This window comes from Coturnix japonica, chromosome 6 (assembly GCF_001577835.2).
Source record: "Coturnix japonica isolate 7356 chromosome 6, Coturnix japonica 2.1, whole genome shotgun sequence".
NCBI lineage: Eukaryota > Metazoa > Chordata > Aves > Galliformes > Phasianidae > Coturnix > Coturnix japonica.
In genome coordinates, this window is record NC_029521.1 from 5245371 (window position 1) to 5264663 (window position 19293).

Consider the following 19293-nt stretch of genomic DNA (forward strand, 5'->3'; position numbering starts at 1 on the left):
CCAACTGCTGACTGGGCTCTCCAGCCACACTGCAATCCTCAGCAAACAGCCCAAGAGATGCTTTCTCTACAGCAGCTGACCCTCATATGAGCCCTGGGTAGGGGCCCTACTGTGAGTCATAGAATAGAATATGGAATCATAGAGCCTGGTCTCCAGGGGAGCACAGGTGCAAGCAATCTGCCTGGGCCAGCCTCACCCCTTCACCAGGTGCTCAATCACCACTTCAAGCCATCACCTGCAGCCAACAGTGCTTCGTTGTGCTCTTCATTAAAGAAGGTTTGGTTTGATAAGTTTTCGTGTTAATATATCTGATATTTGTTAGGGAAGCAAATAGAACGTCACACACCAAAGGCCAGCAGCAAGTAAAGCCGGTATGATTGGACGCAGAAAGTAGCAAAGCACTACTGACATCTAGTGCTGCACTGCAGTTTGTTCGCAGTGAAATGATCCTCTGCACATGCAGCTCTTTCAATTTCATCCCCCGAGGTCAAAAGCAGATCTGAGATAATGCTAGAAGGAGGTTTCAAGATATTTCAGAACCAAAGGCCAGGCCTTCCCAGGTGTCACACCGTGTGAAGGAGTTACAGCACTCACTTTGAGGGCGCTTTGGGCTCTCGAAGGCTGAGATCCAGCTGAGAGGCCTGAAACTGCATGACTATCTTTTTCTTTCACATACTTTTGGATTTCTTTAAGATACAGAATGCAACCTTCTGACATCCCAGGAGCTTCAGGCCTGTATGTGCAGACCGTGAGCCCAGGAAACCTTGCAGGCACCTGCTGCTGGGCAGTGAGAGCCAGCAATAACTCAGGGGCAAGAGAAATACCTGCCGGGAGCTGCTGGTGCCCTCCTGCTCAGAATCCTTTCTTTCTTGGCCCTGGCAATGCAGCTGGTTATCGACTCGACTCTAAGCTGCTTTTGAGGGCCAGTTTATTGAAGAAACCGATTAAGGAATTTCATCTGGAGGGCTGAGAGGATGAAGGCTCAATCAGAAGCAAAATCTGGGACCTGTGCCACAGCCCATCTGCCAAACGTGTCCAGAGGCTGCAGCAACCCCCTCCCTCACCACCACCCCCCCTTACCTCACGCAGATGCACCCAGGATTTGGGGGCTTTTGGCTTCATTCTTTTAACACCACAAGCACAAAGAGAAGCACGTGTGCGAAGGGCCCAGCTCGTGGTCACGCAGTCCATTTGCTGTGATAATCACAAGCTCATAAAGATACATCTGTTGACCCAGACTTATTGTTACTGCTGCTTTGATGCCTGCATTGCTCTCCTTCCATTTTTATTGCTTCCATTCTCTTCCCACAGACTGCAAAATCAGTTGAGCTGATACAAACTTGTACCTTTCTCTGTTAAAGATATGGGTCTAATAGGCAACTTTAGTCAAGATGAGATTTAAGAGAAGAAAGCAGGAAGGCCAAGGCCACACTGTCCTTTCCCAATAACATTATTGCTCTTTCTGAAGCTCTCCCTATTAATAGTCATTACTTAAGCTTGTGCCAGACACTGTACAGTGCTGGAAAAGGTCTCTGGTAGTCAATGCAACTGTCTACATCCCTCATAGTGCTTGACAGGTGAAAAATGTTGCATTTTTCTTCCCAGCAGACGGATTAAAGCAGTGATATGGAGAAGTCACTTTGGTCTACGTGGAATGTTTTGATCTACCCGCTGAAAAACAAGAGCAGAGAGGTGACCTGAGCAGGAACCTGGGAGATGCAGCACCCCCAGCTGAGACACCACGACGACTTTAAATGAGGTAAGACCTTAAAGGGAGGGTGTGTGACTGCATAAGGGTCTGCCTAGCTCTGCAGGTGTTGCTCGTGCTGCAGAGTCCCAGTATTTGAGAATGACAGGTTTGTGTTGACCAAAATGCAACAAGTCAGTATTTTCATGGTAGCATTTCCTGGCTTCTTTCTGGCATTTCTTTTATGAAGTAATTTTGCAAAATTGGTACTTTGGCACAGTAGATATTTGATAGCATCCCATTTGCTTGCCCAATTTATATCCACTCCATTTGCTAACAAAATCAAGTTTATATTGCCAGCCATGTTGCAAAGCTTACATAGCTGTAGGAAAATGGGCTGCACTCCATTTCTCCTTACACTTCACCAGCCCAAGCATGAGCTGATGCAGCTCCCACGTCCCTGCTGCCAGCAGTGGGAACAGGCAGGGCAGCAGGCTGCAAGATGCCCTTCAGGTACACTGCACTGCGTATAGGCAGCATTCACTCACAGCTTTATTGTCCTGTCTCTTCCCCCACTGGCATCCTGCGTAAACAATTTAATTCATCTACACAAAGGGATGGCATTAAGTCAGACCACTGCGTGGATCAGCTCGGATGAAGCCCACTGAGGACAACCCACGTGCTCTTGCTTTACCATCCAAAGCACAAAGATGAGGTGTAGCTTTTCCCCATCCCCACCCCTCTGTTCCTTTTGCTGATTAACTGCCCTCTTCCCAACAAGAAGGAAATCAAGCCAACTTCAAGCCACACAGGGGGACTTATTCATGTCTTTTGAGGGTCAATTCACCTGGAGTAGTCTCTACTTTCTACTAACTCACCTCAGCCTGAACTGCCCCAACTTCCTGAAGATTTCTGCTTTTTTTGTTCATTTAGAGACTCACCTCATTTTAAGGAACGACTCTTATGTTACCTGATCAGATATCCCCAACAACCAGTGGCAACCAAACCTATTAGATTCAATGCGCACACGCAGCACATAAAAAAGCGAACCAAGAAAGAGGAATCAATCAGTGCGGGTATATCCAAGGAAACACTTTCTTAGCAGCCTTCCTGTATTGAAAAGAAACCAACTCTGCTTGCAAGTCACTTGCAGAAAAGTTTAATATTTTGCCAAATATACAGCTATTAGAATTACCCTAAGTATCAACTGGAATTAAATTACAAAAGTTGGTCGATAGCATAGTACAATATTCTATAAAATAAAGACATGTAATATTAACAATACCCCCTGCAGTCCAATAACGGCAAAGAGCAAATGAAATTACGGTCCAACACAAAGATCAGAGGAGTCGGAGTGACAGCATCGAACTCTTCTATCAGAGAAACTGAGACCAGACTTGATACATTCATCCATCAAGCACAATAAGTGTCGGACTTTAGATGTTAAAAGCAATTAAGGACGCAGTGTCAGGTGCAATTTCACATGCTTTCGTTTAGCTTCCAGTGCAGTTCCCAGAGCATAAAGTGCCTTTGTGCACTCTGGTTTCGTTGTAGTCAGGTGCAACACACGTGTTTAGGAGTCAGTTCATAAGTCACTTTAGTTACTTTATTTAGGGGAAAAGAAAAAGAAAAAAACAACTTTTGTTTAACCAATGTACACAATTCAAACAAAGGGGTTTTATTGTTTGAAGTACCTTTGTTCTTGGTGACTATTTTCTGTTGAATGTCGCACAACACACAGAAATTCAACTCCAAATGCACGAGGCCCATCCCCACCACACAAGACCACGGTAAAAGATGTTTCTTGAGGTCTGCTTCTGCCTTAGCTTTTTTTCCATTTACCCCCTTTCAAACGCAGCTGAAATAATTACAGTTGTCCCTCTGTAAACAACCTGCTCTGCAGCTTTCACTTACAGATTGGCCTCACACACTGAAGGCAGCACACTTCCCCCGTGTTACCTTCTTAAATCAAGCTACAGCACTGATAGCAGTAAGGAAACATCATGCCCTGTTTGGCTGTCACTCACCTTGCTCTCAGAATATTCACACACACAAGTGAATTTCACAAAACCCGCTTTCCACGCTCCAACCCAAACACGTTCTGTGCTGAAATGCCACTCCTGCCTCTCCATGCTAAGAAGTACAAAAGGGAAATTGCTTTTCCTACGTTATCTGAGGCATTTTGATGGTGTTCTTCAATATCTGCACTTCGAGAGCAGTTATGGGGCATGAGTAGTTTGGTTTTAAATCACTCCACGGAGATGCTACAGGTCACCCACGGTCCCAGGGCTGAAGAAGGCACTCTGGAGGAAAGCTGAATGGAAAATAAACCTTGGGGGAGAGAACAAACAACCGAGCTTGGAACAGCAGGTACAAGTCTCCAACCTACCTCTGCCTTCCTATACGTGACAATACTTCACACTGTGAAGTGAAAGAACAGTGGCAAAGGTTTCTAAGTTCAGGCTGTAAACACCACTGGTGATATGGCAGAGCAGGCCATGCCTTCCCTTTGCTGCTGCTGTGACGAGTCCCATTCTTGGCCCTGCACAGGCCACACTCATCCCAGCGGGAGCTCTCTGCAGGTGGGGAATGGTTCTCTTGGGGCTCCAGAGGAATAACACACTGAAATTCCTTTTAAGAACAAAACCGCGTGTGCTCTGTGAATGAAACAAGAAGGATTTAGCTATTTCCTCATCCGCTGACTGAGACCTGAAACATCCCCCACAAAACTGCAGTGTTACAGAAAAGGACGGGCTGACCACGTGTGACGGCAGAGAAACAGAAAATGGTACAAGTTCCAAGTGAACCACAGATACATGTAAAGTCTCCATTTCTGTTCTTAACAACAATTTGGTTAAAATACTTTCGATGCTTCATAACAGTATAATAATTTTCTAATGTTATTTATGCAGCAGATTCTACCCTCATCCAAAAATACCATATATGTAAATGCTTTTGTTATAAAAACGTATACAATTCAATTACCTTAGGTAAGCATATGCAGAGTTCTCATCATCACCTAGACAGAAAGTCTTCAGAATAAGTATGTTCTTGGAGAGTACATGAACAACAACACTCAGACCCATCTTCCCTTTCGACAATTGATTCTACTCAATCAATCTCTTATTGCTTAAAATGAAAGCAGACAGGTTCCATCAGCACTTGAACCGCACAGCAGCCCAGGGAAGGGACCTGCTCTCAGTTTTGACCCAAGAGCCTGCGGACATGACCACACAGTCCTGTCTGTCACACAGACAACAAACAAGAGGCGTCAATGGCAGGGAGAGAGAGAGGCAACACATATGTATTAGTATAGCGCTAAGATGGCATTTTCCTATCCATTCTGTGAATGCAGCTCCAACTGTAACTGAAAACAGCCCAATCTGAGCAAATACGAGACACCACAAACACCAAATCTCAAGTGTGCAAGAACAACGTGGGTAAAACGCCGCCGTGGGCTTACGCTCACATTCAGCACTATGCCAAAACACCTCCACAACAAGCTTTATTTACACAACTTCCCATTAAAAAATACTGTTATCTTTCAGGCTACGTTTTAAATTAACAGAAATACATCCATAGTAACTAAAAAACAAAACAAAAAAAAAAAACTGTTGAAATTATTTTACTTTTTTCTTTTTTTATTCAAAATAATCTGACAGTTCAACAATATTCCAGGCGCATTACAAACACTGCCATAGTCAACACGACAATCAATACTTAAAAGAGCATCCAAACACTGAAGACATTTATCTTAACGCAGAGACAGGAGAACACGCTTACACTGAGAGCATTTAGAACACTTCCAATAACTGACTCCTTTGAGGCAGATGTCCCATTTCTCTGGCACAAAACATGGATTAAAATCCAGTAGAGATGAATTACAGAGGAAAAATGAAACAGGAAAAGAAATGTTTTCCCCCTGTATTTTCTATTAAAGCGTTGTGAGATTATAGTTACATGGCCATTACCAGCCTAGACTACCCTAGTGTTGACTGTTCATGGGATAAAACATCTAAACCATAACACAGAAACCAGCATCAAAGCCAAAAAAACCACAAACTCTTCCTAGAACATGGCTGAATTAGTTCACAGAGTTGGGAACGCATTACCTACACAGTGCTGTGGAAATACCAGCTGGAAGAAACACCTCATCTTCCCCATGTTTACCCCTCTGCCATCACCGGAATTCACAGGAAAATCTTAACACAATCTTCCTGCCCCTCCTGCAGGCATCTCCCCCATGCTTCAAAAGCATCACCTTGTAGACTGCCTTGATTCTTCAATGCATCGGCCAGTATTACCTCTAACATTTACAAAAATGTTACAAATCACATTAATTTCTACACAATGCTCCGTTTCTTTCCAATTAACCCAGGATCTACAGTGGAGCTTTAGCTTAAACTTCATTTAAAGCAGCGCATTTGTTCAAAGAAAGAAAACAAGATGTGGTAATAAGAACTCATAAGGACGCATACAGACGAGAGTGCATAGTGCAGAACATCCTACAGAGAGCAGCAAGGCCACACCGTCACGTCGAGTCCACATTTAAAAGATGCATCAAGGTCTAAACCCATTCTAGGAATGGGTGCTTGCTTAAAGCATTAACATCTGTCTTTTGGTATGGTGTGACTTCTCCGCCATCACCTGTGTATGCACATTAGGACAGCCATGTGCAAAGTACAGAGAGGAGGCACACCACCATCCCAATCTCATTCTACATGAAAGCCTTAATTCTTATTTTTTCCTGTGGAGAGGGGAAAAAACAAAAAAAATCAAGAAGAAAGCAGGGCAGTTTTGAAACCATACAGCTCGTCTGTATGCCAATGGGGTGAGGGCGGAAACATAAAATGAATGAATAAGTAAACGAAGATGGCTTGAGCTCAGGGTCTGTCGGGCTGCTCCGGGCTGTGCTGGCTCTTGGCAGCACACGGCCCCTCGCTGCGTCGCTCCCAGCTGGTGCTCCATGGCAGTAGAACTGTGAATTGCTTCTTGCAAAAACACAAACAGCTTGAGGACATCTCTCTACGCTTTACCCAAATGCTTCGTCTCTCCATTCAGTTAGTTTGCTTCTAGAAGCAATGTTTTTGGAAACGGGCCATCAGAACAAAGGAGCATTTCCCTTAGTCGCAACATCACACACTCCATTAACAGATTAACTTTCTCTCCTAAACCAAATTAGCTCCTGGAATATCTCACATTCATTTGTTTTCTTTTTTTTCTTTTCTTTTTTCTTCACTCTTTCTCAAAACAAAGTTTCTCTAGCAGTTGTGCAGCTTAAGCCTGTTACCACAGTTTAGTCCAGCATTTTCTTAGCACCTCACACAAATAACACTGCAGCTTATCTGCAATGACCATCGGCTACAAACAGCCACCAGGAGGGGAAGCGCCCACAGCAGTGCTAAAAGCACAGCACTACCACCCTACTACGTCCAGAAATTCTTTTGGATACGCTGGTTCCCAAGTCAGACAACTAAATCTAAACGGGACTTCTCTGCAAGTCGGGTTATAACTCCAGTTATTCCAATGTAGTAAACACAAGATGGCAGTACTGAGGATACCAGTCCTGTGCTGTGCAGTTTTCTCTCCATTTTTTAAAGACCTGTTAATGGAGATATGGCTCAGTGTCAAGGCTAGGTGGGCAAATGTTGTCTAAGCTCAAGTCCTTGTGGGAAGTAGCACAACCCCTGCTTATAGTACTGCTTGGATTTAAGCCAACCACATACACTTCACCCTGCTAGTTTACCTATCCTGCTTAATCTCAAGTATCTTCACCCTATCACACTCCCCAGTTCACTATCATTTATTTTCCTGAGTGAGATTATAAAAAGTTAAACCCTTCTACCAAAAGTACAAAGACAAATTAGATAGAGTAGAACAATACAAACCCAGTTATACAGCATTACAAGTGCAGAAATTCTTCACGTTGCTGCTCTTCTTTATCGTTGGCCCCCAGTAAAAACCATAACAAAGAATCTAGTTATCCAAAATATTTTTAAGTACTGTGATCAAATTTTTCAGACCATAAACGTAGCCCTCATCCTTCGTGTTGCTGGGAAACACGTGAGCAAAATCTATCATTCGGACTTCTACGTTTGCACTTTCCTTGATCTCTGCTGGCATGTGACAGAAAACCTTTTCCAGTTGCGGTATAACGTTTCCGTTCAGATGCTCCTGTGCAATGCAAGTGCTGCTTTTCCACATGTTGTCTTGCTCCAAGCTTCCAACCTTTAGCGAGAGCTGGCTGTGGTGCCTCTTTGAGTATGCCTTTTTGTGAAGTGCATAAAATTTGGACAAGCCTTTACTGACAGAGGCCTCAATCTTTCCGTTCTCTGTAGAACTTATGACATGAATATTGTTGTTATACTCCAGTATGTCTCCACCTGATAACAGCCCTTTGGGCACTCCTCTCTTCTCTGCCAAGGTGACGTCACTCAGCCGCACGGCTGGGGCCTGACTTGAGCCCTCGTAAACAAACAGCAACGAGCTCGCATAAAAGTTGAGCTGCTTTTGGCCCTCAAACCACTTCAAAATCTTTTCAATCTTCTGAATGCTGGCAGCGATCGCATCTCTTCTCAAGCAGTACCCGTTGTGGAAGAACTTGGAGATGCCTACAAGAAATTGACATGTTTGAGGATTATTTTCACCTCTGAAAAAGAAATAAAGCTCAAGCTCAAGTAGCTCGTTTATCATGAGTGGCAGAGCTGACAAGTCAGTACCAGCTCTAAGAGCTTGTCTATCTGTCCTCCTGTCCCTGGGTTGGGGACAGACAATCAGATGCCAGTTAATAACTAGCTGGAAATATTTATCACCAAACAGCCATATGGGGGCAGCATTTTTATTTGTTAGTCTCAAGCAAAGTAAGGACAGATTTCGACTGAGGAGGTCAGAGAAAGACGTATTTTTAATATAAAAGACAGCATTTATTCACAGAATACAATCAGAGATAATACTAAGCAGATTAAAACCATAAATGTCTCTGAGGGATTTCTACCTCATTACAGTATCCAACCTCAAACCTGCAAGGAAATTCGATTCTACGGCAATTACTCCCTTATTAGTAGTAAAAGACACATGATAAGGAAATTCCTTGAAGACACACAGCTGTTACAGCCAACTGCCAACTTAACTTAGGACCAACAGGTAGTTCAAGTGATAGAGAAGACAGCCTTAGACCTATTTAGGGGAGGAGAGAGCGAGAGAGGGGGCACATATAGATACTTATATGTACAGTTCTAAAATGACAACAACAAATAGCCAAGAGTACTACGTTCTGGTACACACGCTCCCTTACCGTCCTTCACTGTTTCCTTTGTCAAGCTCCTCCCGTAGTGCTGGTTTTGCGTCTCGTAGCTGTCAGAAGAGACATGGTAAACCTGCAGGGAACAAAAAGGCCAGCCTGTACATCAGAGCAACCACGGTTTTCTGCAGAGCTAGGAGACACCTCACGGGCAGGTGACACTTTTTGGCCCCATCCACCCCCCTGGTAGCTGTACAGCTACTTAGAGAAGTCAGCACTGCCCTCTAGTGCTCTGCTCTGCTGCACATCTTGGGGTTTTTTAAGCAATAACATGAGGCACATCGGAAATGAGGACCTGGGGTTAGAGTGAGGTTACACAAAGTGAAGGATGGCAGCACCCACGGCACAGCTTTGTCCATATCAGGAATTGCACAAGCTTAACAACTTAATTCAAAAGTGCTTTCCACAGAGACACATTTTCTCTCTAAGCGAAATAATTTCCATTGTAGAAGCGTGCCAGCCAGCCACGCCGAAGTCTAACTTGTTTATGAGAGCGCAGACAATTCCTATTGGCAGCAATAACTCTGGCAGAGCTTTCTTTCTGCCTGGCACTTGCTCAGACCACCCAGCCCCAGTATGAAAACACAGGCCCCAACTCCTGCTCTGCACAAACTACCAACCCTGCATCACACACACAGTTAACTACCTCATGAATGAGCAAGCAGAAACACCATTACATTCATCCCTGCGCTGAAAGCAGAGAACATGAACCCAAGTTCAGAGTGCAGTCAGCTTTCATCAGCCCCTGCTGGATCCTCACCTACCCCAAAGAAAAGAAAGCTGGAAGAGAGAAAGCCGAGCAGCTCACGAGCTGCTGTGCTTCTTGCTGCACGGTGCTTCACTCACGGCGTCACTGCTGCTCATCTGCTGCTCACCCTTCCCAAAAGGATACTTGCCTTTGAAGCAATTTGTTTCTGTATCCCTGTTGTTGTGAATGCCTGCACTAGCCCATTTCTGTCATAACGATGACAAGTCAAGTAACTCAAATCTGTAATCTCAGCACCAGCCAAGAAACTATTAGACAGGAAAATCTCATTTCTTGTCCACCTGCCACAGCTCATTACATGTTTGCTCTGCATTCATATGAGTTTCACTGCACTGCACGAGACAAAGAAAACTCCTTATGTGACCCACCAAGCAACACCTACAAGAAAACTCCTGCAAGATCAGGGCTTCCTGAACATCCTCACTGGGAGAGAACGGGGCGGCATAAACACATCCCTTATCTAACACGTGCGCTGTAATGGGCAGACAGCACCTGGACAGGAAGGTTTTCACGTTAGAGCCTGAATCTTGCAATAAGAAAGGAAGCAAGCAGGCAGAGAGCACGCTACAGCCAGGAGGAGGCAAGCTGAGCAAAGAAAAGGCCTTATTTGTCAGCACGGGCTTTGCTAAGCGCTGTGTGAGGAGAGGAGGAACCTTCTGCAATCTTTTTAGGATCTTTCTTCAGCACACAATTTGGTTCCAAAATCGCATGACATATCTCATCTAGTTAAACACCGGATGGGAAACTGCAGTGCCTGCGAGAATCATCAATTCTAAAGAGGGTTTTAATTAGGGAAATGAATTTGCTGCAACGGGACAGACATACCGATAAATGAGCACGCTGCAAACAATAGTTACAAGCACAAACAGCGTGGATGCAAGCATTTATTTTACGTGAAGACACAGAGAACGTCAAGTACGCTGTTGTACAGATGCGATAAGGAAGGTTATGTAATGATATCAGCCAAATCCAAAGCTGTAATCTTCAGCCTTTCCTCCTGATCTAAACTGTTGGACTGGTTTTTGACTTGACTCCCACATTCTCTCTCATAGGCTTACATAATTACTACTCATGACCACTATAATTTATAGCTGTAAAAGCTTATCTCAAGACAGAGTTACGGCTGGGAGCCTAGGCAATTAGCTACAAAACATTACAGAGATATTAGAATTATTTCAGACAATGGTGCAATCTGGGTGCTGTCGCTATCTGAGTGATGCAGAGCCTTATCTAAGACTTCAGCCATTTCTGTTTGCTGGTGCAGAGCTTGAGAAGCCCTGGCTGCATCTACGTGAGAACAACAACAAACCCCATGTCAAAACCAAAGAATCCTTGAAATGCACTGCATCAGAAATTAATTACTGACATAAACACGTCTGTGTTACCAACCCATAAACATTTCGTACAGCTTTTGTTTATGTTTAAGCTTCAGAGTAGCCAAGACACAAACACTGAATCTTCAACATTCCTCACATCTAAAACACCAGGAGTTGTAACAAAGTTCCTTTGGGCCTCTGAGGGGCCTTAGCCATCTCCTACTAACCTCCTGCTGAGGGCTGTTCCTGAAGCATACATGCGTCCAAAGTGTTTTCTTTGGATGCAACAAAGGAGAGCAGTGTTTTCAAACACACTTCACGTGACGTCTGACACCGTTCCCACCAACACATTTAGATAACACCTCAATTACAGCAAACTCTGGGTGTTTTCACTTGCCAGGTAAACGAGCTGCTGTATCTGGTGTTGGACAACAGGCCAGAGCACAAGCTGAATTTGAAAGCAAAGCAAGTTCTCACCCTCATGCCAAGTACCAGGAAGCCAATCTCTTCCATCAGCGGGTACTTGCTGACCTGCTGCTGGATCTTCTCTGCTGAAGCATACGGATCGTAACTTTTCTGCCCTATTTTTACATCCATTATGCACGGCTTATTAAATTTACGGGTCACGTCTTCCAGTTTCAGATACATATCTGTTGGAAAAACAAAACCTGTGTTAGTGGTGGGTCAAAGCAAAAGAAGCAGCAAAATAGCTTCGGCTGAGTTTCTGCACAGCAGGGAGAACAGTTAAAGGGCTCGCGTGATGTCAGGGCTTGCCTCTAAACACAGCCTAAGTCATGGCTGCTGGCAGCCACAAACTCTGTTAGCATTAAATCCTAAATGCCTTCTGGTTTAGAAAATATCATATAATTAAAGCGTGCCAGCCTAGCACTCAAATTCAAATTATTGCCCGGATGAAACTCAAGAGAACCTTTTATTAAGCCATTAACATATTTTAAATCACATTAACGAGCACATACAAACAGGCATTGCATGGCTGTTTTGCAATAGAGATGGTGTTCTCTTGCTGTGTGTGAGAAGGCTAGAATTCAGCCCACTGGTTGGTGTTTTGTTGGTTTTTTTTTTTTGTCATTTTAAAAAGGAGAACTAACATTCCACAGCACCTACCTAGAAAGGCATAAATGCACTCATTTTTCTTCTTTTCTCCCCTCTCAGAGGGCACCTATTGGGGAGAATGCTCCTCGCACACTAGCTGCCTTTCAGCCATATCCCCAGGTCCCTTTGGTGGCTGGGGGGGGGGGGGGGGGGGGGGTGAACCAAATAGTCCCAATCCCTCAGAGTGCCTGAAGACTTAAAGCAGTACTGAAGACCTGGTCAAACAGGTTTTCTCCAACATGGGTAAGAGGTTTTCCAACGTGATTTATGGTACTGATTGTCAAAGCACAGCAGGAAAGCCAGCTCCTCCAGTGACTGCATTCAACTCACTTTATGTGGGTCTCCAGCCCTTGCCAGGGCACCCCATGTGCTAAGAGAAGACGAAGCATCAACACCTTTCTCCTTCTCCATACCAGCTTCTGAAAGCCAGCTTTTATCACCCACAGGCTTTACGGAAACATGCATTTTTCTTTTGACTGCTGCCTATTCCATGAACTTTTTGTTGTTGTTGTTTGCATGAATGAGATCTGAACACACACAAACACTGTCTTCTTCCCCACTCCTTTAGAATAACCAAAAATGGGAATACCCAAGAGAGCCAGAAACTCTGCTGTTAAAATGTAAAGAGCAAAGAGGGACAAAACACCTTGATTTCACAGGCAGGGAACAAACCAGATGGAGACCAGAAAAAGAGAACCAACAACATTCTGCTTCCACTCTGTAGACAGAGGTTCCTTCTTAAGGATAAGAAATGAAATTGGCTTTTATTACTTTAGTAAGTTCTATTTAGGGCTTCAATTTTTACACCATTATCATCATGATGAAACGATCCAATTCCCCAAAGCACACACGCATCAATCTGAGAAATAGATTCCATTTAATCTCTAGATACTTCTCTGTCTATAAATGGGACGAAGCACGTTTTTGAATTTACAACCATGCTCAAAACAAACTGTGTTAAATCAATATACTGTTGTAAAAACCCAGTCTTGCACTAAATGAATGCCTGAGCTTACATTACTTTTTCCAGGTCCTTAGGGCTACAGAATCAATGTATCTACAGCAAATGGCTTAGTTACAGACCAGCTCACCCACCCAACAGGTCTGTTAACTGAGGCCAAAACAGCTCAGACTTAACTTGGAGAAGCCACAGATACGCTTTGTACCAATGAATTCAGATCCAAGCTATCCAAAAATAAGTTAAATTAAAATCCCCTGCAGAGAAAAGAATTCGTAATAAGGATTTTTGTATCTTGGCTTTGAGAGAAAATCCCGAAGATCTATTTCAAGCATTTAAACAGATCATTCCTCAGAGCTTCTCCTCCCCTTGTTCTATTTTGCGGTGCAGAGAGGCAGGAAGATGTGGTCTGACATATTATTTACATAATTTATTACAGCCCCAAAGGAGACGAAGCGAAAGACCACCAGAATTCAGCAAGTATGCGTGGTATGAACCACTGCAGACGTCAGTACGTACGTGCAGAAGCATTCAGTCACTGCTGGAGTCAGAAGTGACAAAACAACTCCAGGCATCTCAAATCATTTCATAATTTATAAGGCATCTCTCAAAACATATGAATACGCAGGAAAAAAGCCTCAGCTCCCTTCAACAACAAGAGAAAAGAAAGGTTTGATGTTGCCTGCTATTTATCCACGCTGTTCTTGGCTTCGCCAGCAGAAACTACAGCCCAACACGCAATGAGCCACAGTGAAGCTGCTTACAAAGAATACACTGGAGCAACACGTACGCAGCAACAGCAGAACACTCAGCAGGAGATATAAGAAGATTAACAAGCTCCAACATATCTTTATAACAGCTTCTCAACTCTTCCACTTGTTGATAAATAAATTCCAGATGCCGACAATGCCACCAAAGGTGAAATCCAATTGCCTCTCTCCAGTTTTAGATTCCCTTCACCCATCTCTCACTGGCTCTAATGCAATAGCATCTGCTATGTAGTTTCTCTGTAAAAGCACAGTGTTTTTTACAAGCTTTTATTGATATGGTATTTTGAATCGCTCCACCCTTCCTTCAATAGAAGACTTAAATTCAGCAGGAGTAAAATCAGCAGAACCCTCTTGCATACTTGGGTACGTGCTCTTGCTCTGCGCCAGACAGCAAATCCTAAATAAATCTCATGGAGGATTGAGGTGACCCTTCCTAGTTTCTGATTTGCACTCTCCATAACATGTATAAAATTAGGAGGGAAGAAAAAAAGATAGCTCTGGTAAAGGTATTTGAGTTCATGCCAAATATGAAAGCATGATGGCAAATTTGAGCCAAGAACATGTTAGGTACTACCACAGTCCTCACCTCACTTCTTTTTACAGAGTTCAGTCAGTGCCTTTGGATGCCACCTTACTGCTGTCTTTGGAAAACAAGTCTATCATAAGCAAAAGAAGATAGAGTTATACTGTAAAGGAGCACAGCTTCTAATTTTGGTGTGTTTGCATTTAAATAGACTAGCTGGCAGCTTTTACTTCTGTATGTTCCTGAAGCTCCACTTTCCCAGTGTGAGAAAGAAAGAGCAGCAAAAAGAACTGTTGCTATTTTAAATATACATTGAGAATATTCATCTTGCCTTGAAGAGTACCAGATACCAGTGCTTTGTTCAACTCCAAGCACTAACACAGCACAACCAGAAGCACTCTTAAGCAATGTACCTACTGAAAATAAATGTGTTTCTATTACATGGCAAGGTGATGGGAAATGCCTTAGGAGATCCAGCAGCAGATTCCAGTTTGAATGCTCTGCCTTGGACCATCCTTTTTCTTCCCCCCCAGAGTCAGACTCTGGCTCTGGTGACCCAAACAGACACAAACAGGCACCCAGCCCACCCCTCCAGCATGGTCCAGACCAAAGCAGCATCAGTTTCAGCTAATTAGGAAATGAGTGCCATGTGAACAGCCATCACTCCCAGCCCAAAGAGATGATCCCAAAGACAAAATCCAGCCAGAGGACTGCAAACTGGAATGCAGTGTCAGAGGGAAAGAAGCCCACAAAGCTTGCAATTGCCAAAAATCAGGCTCCGGAGGATTTTTCCAGGAGGTTTAGATTAACAGAGATAAAATTAGAACAGTACCATTTGGTGCAGTAGGTGGTGACCAGACACCAAAGTATTTTGGCAGATGCTCTCGCAGCTCCAGAAGAACACTGTCGCAACAGTCAGAGTCATAAACCTGAAATAAATTAGAGAAGGGGAAACAGATAATGAGTTTATAATGTTCATTGTATACTTCCTGTTGACCCATAAATAACATTTCTTACAGCCTTTGTTTTCAAAACTTTTAGGGTTTCTCTTCTGCCTTTAAAAAACAAAGATGAGAGCTATCACAGTCTGAGATAAGCAAGTGGAATCCTTTCTTTCAGTTTTTTTAAGTGGAAAAGATGTAACAACTCTAAGAACAACTCCAACGTGTTTGTTTTCATCTGCTATAACTATTTATTTACTTATTTACAATTACCACAAGAAAAACAAGAACACTTTGGGTTTAGCAGCTGCCTTAAACTCCTGAAAGAACTAAACTATTTTGTCAGCACTCAAATGCAGTTCTGGACACTCTGTTACAGAACCACGATTGCCACCAGCTCTCAGTGTTTGGAGAGTTTCAAAACTACTTCCCCAGACATTATTTTTACCCCACAGAAGGTCAGGTAACATGTACTGGGGATAGCCCACAGCAGCTCTGACTAATGTGGTTTCCAGAGGAACAGATCCGTACCCACACAAGTGCAGGCTGCAATATTATTATGGCATGTAGGAGCCGTCCCTGTGCTGCTCCCTCAGCTCTGATGCCATCAGATCGGTGTCCCACCCTGCAGCAGTTGCATGCAGCAGCCCCCAGTTCTACTGCCACTTCAGCATTCAATGCACGGAAGTGTGGTTAGAACACGCTGCAAAGTCAGAAGCGATGCAAAACCAACACGAGCACCCGAACAGAGCTCTGCAGCACTGGCTCAGCTCACTGCTTCACCACTGAAAGTCAGTCATGGTGGGGGAATACCAGGTGACGGAAGCTACGGGCAGTGCATATATCAGCATTAGAAATCTAAGGGTGTGTGTTTTGACACTTCGGGAGAAGGAAAGCCCCAGTGCCACACTCCTGTCACCATTTTACCCCACGCAGCCCCAGCCACCCGCACCACCGCAGTGTAACTCCAGGCAGAGCCTCACGCAGCAGCAGAATGCTAAAATTAGGCAGCTCAGGTTAGTGCTAAATTTAGTTTTCAGCACAGAAACCTCATGCAGGGCAAACTCCAACCAGCACTACACTGCAAACACAAGGTGCTGCTTTGCTGGCCCAGTGACCAGCCTGAGTCGGGGTGCTGCCTTACCACCGGTACCACGCAGTGACTGGGCTGGCAGAGCCACATGAGCACTGACTTATATTGGATCATCCAACAACACCCACTCTTTGGACTGCCTCCTGGTGTCAGGTCTGTCACAGAGAACCTACAGAGCAGGCAGAACCTCTTAAGCCCAAAGCACACCAGCACTATCACCACACCCTCCAACAGCCACTATCTCAAGCGCACAGGCTGTGGGTTAACACAAGCTGGTAGGCTGATATTCATGAACATTAAGGCAGAAAACTTTGCTTGGCCCTGAGCTCAGCACTGCTGCTGCTTCTCATCGATACAAGACACCTTTGATAAGCCTCAGGTGCTGTCAGAAGAAGACTGTGCTCTCCCAGGAGATCACAGCATAGCTCACTCTTACCAGCTTGAAGAGGGAAACGGAGACTACAATTGAGGTGAAGGGGAACAGCCCCCAGCCACTACCCCCTTTCACAACAGCCATGTTGATCCCATTTCTGGGTCAGGACTCAGCACAGAGCACAAAAGCAACTTCACACCGTGCTTATTTTCAGCAAACACGACTTCAGCCCGCTGCAGAAGCTCAGTGTGACAGCAGCTCAGCCAGCTGATGGGGACTGCATTGCACCCAGCACAAATGCTGCTCTCCAGGGTGAATCCAGATACCACCAAGGCACAGCCCCAGCAGGGAAACTGCACACAGACTTAGGACAAGACAAGAGGAAAGATTCTTGCTCTGACTTCCTTTTCCATCCCCTCCCCAGTAGCAGGGTTAAGTTACTAAAGTCTGAGCACACAGTTAACAGTGTGCTTTTGCGCACTTCAAGCAGTAGGATATGATAAAGACTGCCAGGCAACCGGGTGTAGCAGCCCAAAGTCAAGGTCAGACAGTGGAAAAAGCTCCTCAAGTGCTATCTTCAAAATAGCCCATCCTTAATACACTGATATCAAACATTTTTCAAGGAGGAAAACTCACGATAATACTTCCTCGGTAACATCATTTCAGCATGACAGAATGTACATTACCTCTGCCTCTCAATGAAGTTATCTTGCCCCCTGAAGCAGTAATAAACTCTTTATAAGTTTGATGTAATGTACACAAAGCACTTACTTGACCTTAATACAGACCTCAATCTCAGCCCGTAATATATTTATACATCAAACAGGAATAAGCACTCAGTTAATAAAGATCAGAGGAAGTAATTTAGCGTGGGTTAAAGCAAGGGAAACAAACCTTTCAGGAATTACACCTGACCTTATGCAGGAGAAAACAACTCCTGATGAGAAAGGGCCTCAGATAGCAGCACTGGGCGTTTCTGCTCCCCACACCCAACCCAGCAGCAAGCTGCACATTCACATGTCGCTCAGAATGACAAATCTACGTGGATCTATGACAAAAAAAATATCCTCAAACTACATGAGAAATGAACCACGCATCCCAGACCCCAGAAGGTATCACTGGTGGCAGAGCTGTCACCCACCCTAGAACAACCTTTATAAGTGAACCACTGTACTTCTGCTTTTATCAGCAATACACCAGCGTTACTGAAAGACCAGCTCCTGTTTTCTGAATGTAAAAACGCCCATTTCTTGAGCATACACTGATAAATATACACTATTTGTTGCTTTACTGCACATAACATCTTCATCCAACAGATCCAGAACTGCAAAACTCTTCAGTGTCAGCTCAGCCAGGGTAGGTAACCCTCCTACACAGGCTACATTCTTTCAATAGCACAAACTGGAGACATAAAACGTAATCGCCTCTGGGCTAAAAAGCAAGTAAACAGGATGCTGACATTTGGAGGGCTCACAACATGACCATTACAAACTGCTGCAGCTCGCTCATATGAAGAACATGCCCCAGTTACGTCCCATGCCGTTCAATAGTCCAATAGACACCATGAAGTCATAATTTCCAGCCGCTCAGAATGCTTTAACTCCAAGGCAAATTCACGATCCCTTAGCTTTTAATCCAAAGTACACTCTGTTTTGGTAAATCTGATCCAACAGATTCATCAGTTTTTTTAAGGCAAACAGGGGCTGCTTGGGAGAAATGCGAATGTTCTATTCCTTACTTAAGGCAGCAGCACGACATGGCTCTTCTTTGTCTTGCAAAGAGGGCTAATCACACAACGAGCTGAGGGAGGGCAGAACCAATGTTGAAATTCCAACAGGAAGGAGTTAATTAAGTCACATGCTCAAATTAGCAAGTGTAAGACTTACAGATGATAGTGCAGCCTTAATTCTGTCTCCCTATGTGTATGCATTAGAACAGTAACTTTAATTACCTGAGCGCACGCAGCATTTCCCTTCGGACTCCTGCATCACCCAGTTATACCAGGCAAGCATGAGGGCCAGAAAATTGAGGTTGAAACGGCAGCTGTTAATTGAGCAATCCTTAACTGCACGGCTTCACAACTCCAAGCAAGGGTACTACACAAGAGATGAAGCAAACCCTGAGCTGTTTCTGAGGCTGCAGCAGAGTTTCAAGCCTTCAGCAGGCAGCAGCAGAAGCTAACAGGCAGCGGTCAGGCTCAGCGGCAAGGCTGAACAAACCCCACAGCAGAACCATGATGAACATGATGAGCTGCAGTCAATGAATTAGAGAGCTCTCTGAAGTTAGAGATAATCCTTTCAGGACATGCCACAAAGCTCAAACCCTCAAGCACTGTAACCAGACGCAGCTTTTGGTCTTATTTTTTAAAATAAACATGCTCTTAAAGAAGATACCCAGGAAAATAGAGATGGTTGTATTTGCATTGACAGCACGAACATCTGGTAAGCTGCCTT

The 19293-nt window shown here is 44.2% G+C and overlaps 1 protein-coding gene and 2 long non-coding RNA genes across 4 annotated transcripts in view; 1 reads left to right on the forward strand and 2 right to left on the reverse strand.

Moving 5' to 3' along the window:
- The window catches only part of LOC107315642, an 88391-nt gene extending 87751 nt beyond the window's left edge, over positions 1 to 640 (reverse strand). Inside the window, exon 1 of the long non-coding RNA XR_001555983.2 lies at positions 1 to 640. This is a non-coding gene — a long non-coding RNA (uncharacterized LOC107315642).
- LOC107315643 lies at positions 191 to 13732 on the forward strand. Its single transcript, XR_001555985.2, has 3 exons — positions 191 to 276; positions 1606 to 1759; positions 13580 to 13732. It is a non-coding gene; the product is annotated as an uncharacterized LOC107315643 (long non-coding RNA).
- Positions 2831 to 19293, reverse strand: part of IPMK (inositol polyphosphate multikinase) — a 27418-nt gene continuing 10955 nt past the window's right edge. For both annotated transcript variants that reach the window (XM_015866202.2, XM_015866204.1), the window contains 4 exons: positions 15266 to 15362; positions 11547 to 11719; positions 8982 to 9063; positions 2831 to 8298 (listed from right to left, as the gene is read on the reverse strand). In XM_015866202.2, coding sequence (XP_015721688.1) covers positions 7664 to 8298; positions 8982 to 9063; positions 11547 to 11719; positions 15266 to 15362 — 987 coding nt within the window. In that variant the 3' untranslated portion in view covers positions 2831 to 7663. The remainder of the gene's footprint in view (positions 8299 to 8981; positions 9064 to 11546; positions 11720 to 15265; positions 15363 to 19293) is intronic.